At 40.6% G+C, this 10048-nt stretch overlaps 1 protein-coding gene across 1 annotated transcript in view; it reads left to right on the top strand.

The window, feature by feature from the left end:
* LOC122642015 overlaps nt 1-9646 on the top strand; it is a 35000-nt gene extending 25354 nt beyond the window's left edge. Inside the window, exons 2-5 of the mRNA XM_043835395.1 lie at nt 5697-6055; nt 6364-6459; nt 9135-9194; nt 9304-9646. Coding sequence (XP_043691330.1) covers nt 5697-6055; nt 6364-6459; nt 9135-9194; nt 9304-9510 — 722 coding nt within the window. The 3' untranslated portion in view covers nt 9511-9646. The remainder of the gene's footprint in view (nt 1-5696; nt 6056-6363; nt 6460-9134; nt 9195-9303) is intronic.
* Nucleotides 9647-10048: the final 402 nt, after the last annotated feature.

Here is a 10048-nt window from a genome sequence, read left to right on the forward strand (position 1 = left end):
CAGTCGGCAGGTGAAGGGGGGGGGGTTACAGAGGCACATTAAAAGGTCTATGGGGCCGGTGGATTCTTCCCTACACGTGTCCAAACGAATTGTTTATTTTGGAATGCACAAGGTGTTGGGATAAATCCTACTTCCAGGAGGTTGAAAGTAATGGTTAAACTACATAGAATTGATATTGTAGCTATTCCAGAGCCAAAAGCGCAGCTCTCTAAGGCGTTAGTTGTGATGAAAAGGATTGGGATGGATTTGGTGTATACTACAGAGAGAATTTGGGTTTTAGTTCGATGCTTGTTAATGTGGTGGAGGATTATCAACCATTTGTAACATTTGAATGCCAGACTATCAACGGTTTCCATGTTACCTTTGTCCATGGCCTTTGTACGACAATTGAGCGGAGAGAGATGTGGGAGGCTCTTGATCGTTTCTCTCGGTCTTCTGATCTTCCTTGGTTGTTGGGTGGTGACTTTTATGCTATTTTGGCACCCTTGGAGAAAATTGGTGGTAGGTCGGCTTGCACCTTGTCTCTGGACGACTTTGGTAATTTTGTGAGTCGTGTTGGTCTCTTGAACGCGGGCTATGTTGGAAATTTTTACACCTGGTCTAATAACCAAAGTGGTGTAGGGAGGGTTCTGGCCAGGTTGGATCGGTTTTTGGTGAATCCAGCCTGGTTAACTTTGTTCCCTAGGTGTGAGGTGGCCCATCTCAGCAGAACCTGTTCAGATCATGCTCCTTTATGGCTCTCTGTTTCAGATCCTAGTGCTCGGTCCTTTTTTGCTTTCAAGTTCCAGCAAATGTGCTTAATGCATCCGGGCTTTCATGAGTTCATCAAAAGAGCCAGTAGGAATTGCCTGTTGTCAGGTCACCACTTTGTGTTGTTCTTGAAGCTTAAACGTCTGCGTGGTGCTCTCCGTACGTGGAACAGGGAGGTTTTTGGCAATATCCATTAAATTGTTAGGGATGTAGAGGACGAGGTTAGCAGGTGGAGGTGGCTTATGACCTTGCTAATCCTGCTTCTTTGGGGGTCCTAGATGAAGCCAAAAAGAGATTGGAGGGGGTATTGTTGCAAGAGGAAATTTTCTGAAGGCAAAAGTCTAGGATGACATGGTTACAGGAAGGGGACAGAAACACTAAATTTTTCCACTCTATAGTTAATATCAGAAGAAGGATAGGTGGAATTCCGAAAGTCAAAGCGGCGGATGGCACCTGGATTACTGACCGTGAGGGAGTGCAAGCGGTGGCGGTGAGTTACTTCTAAGACATTTTCGCCACTCAGGGGTGTTTGGTTGATGGGACCTGCTGTCTTGCATTCCCCAGGTGGTGTCGGAGGAAGACAATATCTCCCTGTTGGTTCCATCCTCTTTGGAGGAAGTGAGAGGGGTGGTTTTTTCCTTGTTGAGTGACAGTGCTCCGGGTCCTGATGGCTTCTTTGGCCATTTCTTCACTGCTTGTTGGGAGGTTGTTGGTGGTGATGTCTGGGCAGCGGTTCAAACTCTTTTTTAATGGAGGCAGTCTTCCAAGAAGTTTCACCTCTGCCAATCTGGTGCTCATTCCAAAAAAGGACAGTCCTGAGGTAATGTCTAATTTTCGGCCTATTTACCTCTGGAACTTTTCCTATAAAATTATTGCCAAAATTTTTGCCTCTAGGTTGGCTGTTTTTCTCCCTTCCTTGGAAGCAGAAGAGTAGGGAGCTTTTGTCCAGGGCAGGTGTATCCATGATAATATCTCTATTGTCCAAGAGATCGCCCAAGATTTAAACAGGAAGGCCCGAGGGGCAACGTGATTCTCAAGTTGGATATGGCGAAGGCTTATGATCATCAGGAGTGGAAGTTCCTCTATTTGGTGCTTTCAAAGTTTGGCTTTACTGATGCTTGGATTGGTTTAATCAGGAAGACTATAGAGAATTGCTGGTTTTCTGCTTCGGATTACTTCAAGTCTACCAAGGGTTTGAGACAAGGTGATCCCTTATCGCCTGCCCTTTTCATTTTGGCGGAAGAGGTGCTTTGCAAGGGGCTTAAAAATCTGTTTGCAGAGGGGCGGGCTACTTATTACATGCTTCTAAGAGGGTGTCCTGGAATCGCCCATTGTCTGTTTGTAGATGACACCATTATATGTACCAAAGGCTTGAAGTGCTCGCTGAAACAAATCTTGGGCTTTATAAGCAGGCATGAAGGTTTTTTGGGACAACTAGTGAATAGACAAAACAGTTGTTTCATGCTAGGGAAAAATTCTTCAATGGCTAGGGCTCGAATGGTGGGGACCATTACAGGGTTTGGGAGAAAGGAGCTGGGGATAACTTATTTGGGTGCCCCTCTCTATGCAGGAAGGCGTTAAGTTTGTTTCTTTGATGATCTGGTTGGAAGGATAAGAAACAAGGTGGCTGGCCAGAAAGGAAAGCTCTTATTTGTTGGTGGGCGTGTGACCCTACTAAAACACGTCCTTGCCTCTATTCCAATCCATGTCCTTGCAACTTTGGAGCAGCCCAAGGCTATCTTCAGGAGGATCTATGGCATCTTTGTGGATTTTCTCTGGGGGAGCTCGGAGTGGGGAAGGCGAAGGCACTGCGTCAGTTGGCAGAAGGTTTGTAGGCCGATTGAAGAAGGGGGCTTAGGGATTAGATTGTTGGAGGATTTCAGCCTCTCTAAGGCTCAAAGGTTTATGGAGAATCCTTGCTGATCATTCGCTTTGGAGTGCTTTCTTCAGGGCCAAAGTTTTTAAAGGTAATCATATTGCTTTGGCAGGGTCGGGTGGGCTTGAATCGAAATCTTGGAGAAGTGCTTTGGCTTTTAAAGATTTCATGCTGGATAAGTCACGGTGGTTAATTGGTGTTGGAAATGTCCTTTTCTGGCTCGATAACTGGGTGGGGGTTGGTCCTTTGCTAGATTATGTGGACAACGCCCTTCAGGTTGATACCGCTTTGCATGTTAAGGATGCAGTTAATGAGGATGTCACTTGGAAGAATGACTTGTTGAATCGGATTGATTTGGCTGGGGTGAGGCAAAGTATCCTTCAAGGAAATTTTAGTTTCTCAGATAAGGATGATGTGTTGGTATGGACTATCACTAGCGATGGTGGTTTCACAGCAAAATTGGTCTGGAATGAAGTACGGGGTAGGTCGCCAGAGGTCACCTACGCTAGGTGGATCTGGAACCAATCTTTGCCTACGAAGATAGCATTTTTTACTTGCAGCTCCTTAATGGGAAAATCCCCATAGATGAGTCTTTAATGTCTGTAGGCATTCCTCTGGCTTCTAAGTGTAACTGTTGCGGGAGGCGTAAGAGGGAAACCACTGACCATTCCCTGATTGCAGGGAGGCACTGTGGCAAAGCTTTGGAGGTTCTTTTCGTGTGTCTTTGATGCCTTCACAGGACGTCAAAGGTCGTATTTCTCTGTGGCATGGGTGGGCGGGTTGTGGCAATCTGTGTGCCTATGTTACAGGGTTTTTACCTTCCTTGATTGTTTGGGAGTTATGGAAGGAAAGGAACAACAGAAGACATGGGGAAAGCAGGCGGGCTTTTTATGCTATTATTGAATGCGTTAAGCTCTAGGTGAGAAGCCTTAGGTACCCACCCAAGATCGGGCAATCATCTTCCCCTAGAGATGGTTTAATTCTGCAGGTTTTGGGTCTTTCAGCTACTCCTGCCTGGCTCAAAAGTCCTCTTCCTGTTTATTGGTGCCCACATTTTTTCTCGGTGAAGCTTAATGTGGGTGCATGTAGGCAATCCTGGTGTTGGAGGGGGTGGAGGGGTAGTCAGGGATAAGGAAGGTGTTGTGTTGGCTGGTTGTGGTGGCTGCCTTCTCTCATTTCTATGGTGATTGCACTAACTCACTGGCCGAGATGAGAGCTCTGAGAGATGGCTTGAAGTTGTGCCATGATTTGGGTCTTTCAGATGTTGTGGTTAATTCAGACTCTGCTTCTATTGTTAGAATGATTAGTCATAAGAGATGTAATCTCTAGAGGGGTTGGTATTGTTTCCAAGAGGTCATGGCCTTACTTAGTTCTACTTGGGCACTGGTCACCTTTGCTTACAAAGAGAGTAACAGGGTGGCTGATTGGATAGCCAACCTGGCCTGTGATACGGGACCCTCTATCAGTTATCACGTTGGCAGCCGGCTGCCTGGTGATCTGCAGTGTATTCTTAGAGAGGACAAGGCTGGTTTGCCAGTTCTAAGGAAATAGTTGTTTAATAAGTTTGTATGGGTCGGGTCCAGAGTTGAGTTAAGAGTATCTGCTCCTTTGGGTTGGGGTAAGGTGGTACATCCCCCCCTTGTATTCTTTATTCATTGATTGATTTTAATAATATTCTAGGGGCTGGCCCGGGTCCTAGGTAATATTTGGGTTAAAAAAAGAAGTATACTCCAATTCTTCCAACTTACCATTAAGGGAGAGGGTTTCCTACAAGGGCAGTGTAAAAGGAATCTGCACACCTCGATCAATGATGGGTTGGAAATTGGTATCTTCCATATGGGGTCTACATAGGGCCCTCATAGACAGAATATGAGAGAGAAATGTCAGTGTGGGTCCCACTGTTTATTATGTGAGGAAGGTATAAATGAATGTGTACAAGGGTAGTGTAGCAATCTTTTCCCCTACTATTAAATAGTAAAATATGAATTTACTAGAAATAACAAATTCTTAGTTACCAAGTTATTTACAGAAGTTTTTAGATTAATATAAAGTATAATACCATAAATAAGTGATTTTGGAGCATTGTCTTCAAAGGATCTCAGCTTTGATTTCCAAAAATTTCTATGTTTTGATTTTCTTCTGGTTATGAGCTTTTATTTTCAGTAAAATTGATTGTAATGGGAGTATGTAAAACCCAAGTATTCAGTCCACTGGGGGGGGGGGGTTTGGTGACGAGTTTTATTTTATAATAGTAGTTTTGGTTGGTGTGGCCCAGCTGTTTGCTTAGTTAGATTTACTTTTGTTAGGTTTACTAATAAGAGTTTGTTTAGGTAACTCAAAGGTATACTTATTTAGTTGGCTTTAGGAACTCTGAAGTTTACGAATTTGGTTGATTAACTTGGTTATATGGAATCATGGAGAAGGGAATTGGTCTCATCCTGTGGTTTGATGGGAAAACCTCTGATCTGTTTACGATAAACAGCTTTCTCTTTCTTCTCATCTTCTTCTCTGATTTTCTTTATTTTTTTATGGTATTCACCAATCAATTCAGTTTTCTGTGTTATCAGTGAATTGTTTACCTTCAGGTTTGGAAATCTGATCTATTTTATGTTTTTAGTCCCATTACTTGCAGGTTTTCTAAATCCCCCTGCACCAATCCAACAGATCCATAAAAATAATAGCATTACAAGATTAACCGTAGACATAAATAAAAATTTCCCTCATGTTTTCTCTGCAAAGACAATCCAAAAAAATAAGCCAACTACTAGGTTCTTTTATGGCTTGGTTCCCTCAACAATTGGCTTGCACATGCATTTACATATGCATTGAGGTTCTAGTTGTTCCTTAATAATTTGGTTGCTGATAACCTTTTTTTCTGTTTGATCTTTAGTTATTTACAATTACTAGGATCACATGAATTTCTTAACTTTTTTTTTTTGAATGTTGCATGCGTTTAGTGTTTCCTCTTTCAAATTACGGTGTTTATTACTATTAAAATTGTTGGTTCCTTAGAGATTATTTAATTGCTGCCTTTTTTTTTTTTTAACCTGTACTTTTGATGTTTATACAGGTACAGAAAACAATGACAGCAAAAGTAACAACTCCTTTGAGTCTGCTGATGATTTTGAGCGAAGGATGTTTGGTGGCTTTTCAGAAAGTGGTCCAAATACTGGTTCATTTTATCAAAAGCTTGATAGACTTGAGAAAGCTCGTGGAAGATCTGGTTTTGGTTCTAGGTACAATGCTGGCAATGGTTCCCAACTATTGGATGGCCTGGATGAGAGTTTCAATACATTGTCTGATGGCATGGATGGAAAGCTGAAGAAAGCTGCAACCTATTTTGAGTATGATCCTGAGGAGATAAGTAAAGAGGACTATTCATTCAGACCAGATGTGACCCTTCGACCTGGGATGACATATACCACAAAGGTATGAAAATAACCTAGAAACTTGGTAGTTAGAGCAGCCGAGCCCCTGCTTTTAGCCATACTGGATGATGTGTATCCCACAATAGTTAGTATGACAACATGCCCTCTTGTTTTACAGTTTCAAATTTTATATTGTTGAGGCATGAGCTTTTGCCACTAGAATAATATTTCCTATAATTCTTTTTGTGAATGTGCAACTATGGCTCTTCCTCGCCCCGCCCAACACTTTCTCATGTATGTGCTCTGTACCTTATGAAATATGTTGTATTTCTTATTCTTCCAATGCACTTGCTGTTTAATTGTATGCAGGATCTAGATCTTACAAAGCCAGGTGTACGTAAACCCTTTAAAAGACCTGAGTTTGAAGTAACAACTGCAGAAGTTCTCAGAAAAGCAGATTTTCGAGTGAGCATCATCCAGTATCCCTTGATTAGATATATTTCTTAGTAATTTGTTAAAGAATGTGCCAGTAACTTTGTGCATTACCAGAAAGCTGGGAGGTTGCTCCTAATTATCACACATGTGCATCTCTCTATCTTTGTCAAAGAGATGAATTTTACTGCACTAGTGGTATACACATAAAGAGAGTTAAGTCATCCTTAATGAAACCTTCCTCTGTGCTCTATTTCTCAAGTAATTGATTGACCTGAACTAATTCAATTGTTGGCTTAATATGTGGGGCATATATAGCCTGGTATGAGGCCTGCTTGATACTCTAGATCCTTAGATGATTTATTTATGAAGTTTTCTGGCCATTCACCTTGTTCTCTTGGATTTGCCGTTACTCAGGATTGAAAGCTTAGAATTTTCTGGTTGTGAACTTTGGCTTATGCTGCATCCAAGATGCCCGACTGTTTAAACGGTTTGTGAATCAGTGTATTATGAGGCATCATGCAGATTTTGCATTTTACTCTATCTCTTCAATTGAGTTTCATATCTTCTATTTGATGTAGGATGGGTATGCAAAACTCGCGCCTAATAACAGTCGAGATTTTCATACTAAATTGATTTAACTGAAGAGAGAGCATGAAAAGAATCCCAGATGTAATATGGCCTGACAATCTTAGAGCAAACAGTAGAGAAGTTTTGAAGTATGAGAGAGATACAATCCAAAGTGAAAGAATGAAACTCTTTCAATATTGTAAGGATATGGGCATCACTATATGGCGCAAAAATCAGTTCCAAAGGGACACAAATTTTATTATGAGTATTTAATTATAGTCATAAGTGATAATTGTGTGTCCTTTTAGAGTTTAAGGAAGCCAAATATATATATATATTTTTTTGGGGAGGGGATAAATACCTCATAAATGAACTTTCTATTTGCATAAAGTACAACTTCAGTGTTAAGTTCATTAGAAAGTTTCTCTTTTGAAGTCTTCTCTTTTTTAATTAATAAATTACAGCTTTGTTGAAGAAAGATCAAAGATATATTTACAGGAAGAGAGAGCCTAACTCTCCCCCCCCCCCCCCCAAACACCCTGAAACAAAGGGAAATGTATAAAGAAAAAGAAGCTAGAACGCTACTATGATAATAAAGAGTTTCTATTTTAGTTGCAAGAGCTCTCAGTCTTATATATAATTATGTTCTTTCATGGAGTCCAAATGTTGACGTAAAATAAATTTGGTGTCTTTAAGGTGTACTCTCTTTTCCCCGCTCTCTATCATCTCTCTCTCTCTTCTTCTTCTTCCTCTCTGTTCCTTGCTACTATGTTGTGCTACAATCAATGTTCTTTCTTTCAGTTCTGTTTTCTCTTCTTCTATCTTTCTTGTTCTCTATTATAGCTCTAACCTGCAGATGTAGGAAACATCTTCAGCAGTTCAGGTCAAGCTTCAAAAATAGCATAAAAATTCTAATAAATTGATTGGGTGCCTCTGCTGACGTTTAATACTTCCCTTTCTGATCCTGGAATCTACACTACACCTTTTCTCTAATTTTCTCTCAGGTACTGTTCATGGGTTATCTCACAGTCCCATTACTGTATTTTCTAATTCTTTAAACCCTAATTTGTCAATAATTGTCGTAACCTTTTCCCGCCATCCCTTTTAATCAGCCCTAGAAATCTAAACTCCTAGCCCATGTAGGGAGGGTGAAATCCAAGAAAATTAGGAATTTAAGGTTATAAAATTGGGGTGAGTTCTTAGGAGCAGTGTGTCAAAGAACTATATTTTGCTGCAGTTAAGAGAGATTGAGTTTCTTCAATAATATTTATGGGTCTTCGGTGCGGTGGGGTGTGGTGGAGGGGGGGAGAGAGGCATACTGCACCAGTCGAGGTTTATGGTTGACAGTTGCAATTGGTTTGTGAGCGAAGGGTGTTTCATTGTTGAGAAAGGTTAAAATGTGATTTGAATTATTGAAGTTGCTGATTCAGGGGAAGAAAAAAATTACACCACCACCGAATGTTATGAAGATGAATAAAGAATCTACATGAGAAAATCATTATGGACCCTTGTAAATAAATAGAGTTATTATCCTTGTAAAACCATTAGTTAACTTTGTAAGACCTCTTAAAATACTTAAAACAACTGAGGGACTACTACATTACACCAATTGACCAGGTGACATAGCTTTCTTTTAATAAAAGAAACAAATTACAAGATTCCGCCCCAAGATCCAAATAACTATACAGAAAATTTTCCAACTCCAAGCCATGCATGGACCCCCTACAGAAAGCTACCTGCTGACCTTTTGAACCAAAGGGTTATCTGCCTACGTTTACAGTTTCCAGCATGACAGATTTTTTTCATTCCCTTGCATCATTTGTTGTATCATAGGTCTGGTCCATGTGCCTTGATTTGTAAGATATTTGTTTTGACACACTAAAGAGTGAATAAAGGTTAAAGAGTTGGTTTTGACTTCATCAAAACTTTCTGCTGCTGTCTTGCAAAATTTCTCCCCCTTAATGGCTCTTGTCTGTAGACTGTCAAGTGACTTCATTTTGGGATCTCATCATCACATAAAAATTCTATCTAGATCCTATGCGTTAATATTGACTGATCCATTAGTTGGTTTCCTCTATCGTTTTCTCAATCTGAATCTGAACTATCAGGCATATTCTTACTAGTCTGATGTGATGCAGAATGTGAGATTTCTTGCCAACTTTCTTACTGAAGCAGGAATTATCATCAAAAGGAGCAAGGTGATTAATTCAAATTCAGAATGGATCTTAGCCAAATACATGGTTTGACTTTGATTACATCTGAATCTTTGACTTTTGTCGGATTTTTATTAACTGGTGTCATGTGTAGACCCGGATTGGTGCCAAAGCCCAGAGGAAGGTAGCTAGAGAAATCAAGACAGCAAGAGCTTTTGGCCTGATGCCATTCACTACGATGGGCACAAAACCGTTTATTTTCGGGAAAACAATGGAAGATCTTGAGGAGGATGATGAATATGATAATTATGATGCCAGAGTACCTGCTTATACAGAAGCAAATCGTTCCGTTGGAGCCTAAGAAGCTAATGCAGGTTGATGCCACCTCATTGCAATTGTTTATTTAGTCTCTGAGGAAACAAGTTGGCACCTTTGGTATATAAGGTGAACCTTTCCCTTGATGTGTTAATATTGCAAAATGGGTCCTCAAAAAATGTCTTAAAGTTTGATTTAATGAGAAACTTTACTGGACCCTGCAGATTGTTTTTCTTTTTTAGAATGGTAAGTTCGCCACTATAACTGCTAATAATTTCCACTTGGCAGCAGCTTTGAGAGTGCCAAATTTAGTGAACATATTTTCCCCCATCATCACCTGGTCATGTGTTTAATTTTGGACAAGGTATTTTATCAAACATTATGCAAGCATGTAACATTCATAACTAAAATAACATAAACATAGGTGCAGCTATGCACAAAAAATGGGGGATTGGGCGAGGGGGGAGAGGGAGTGGCCATCTACCTCCCAGAACATACAATCTGTAGGGTCCAGTAAAGTTTGCTGTATTTTCCGCTTAGCTCGGTTGTAGGCCTTTCCACACCTCATGGCAGCCCTAAAATGT

Source organism: Telopea speciosissima, chromosome 10 (assembly GCF_018873765.1).
Source record: "Telopea speciosissima isolate NSW1024214 ecotype Mountain lineage chromosome 10, Tspe_v1, whole genome shotgun sequence".
NCBI classification, from domain to species: Eukaryota; Viridiplantae; Streptophyta; class Magnoliopsida; order Proteales; family Proteaceae; genus Telopea; species Telopea speciosissima.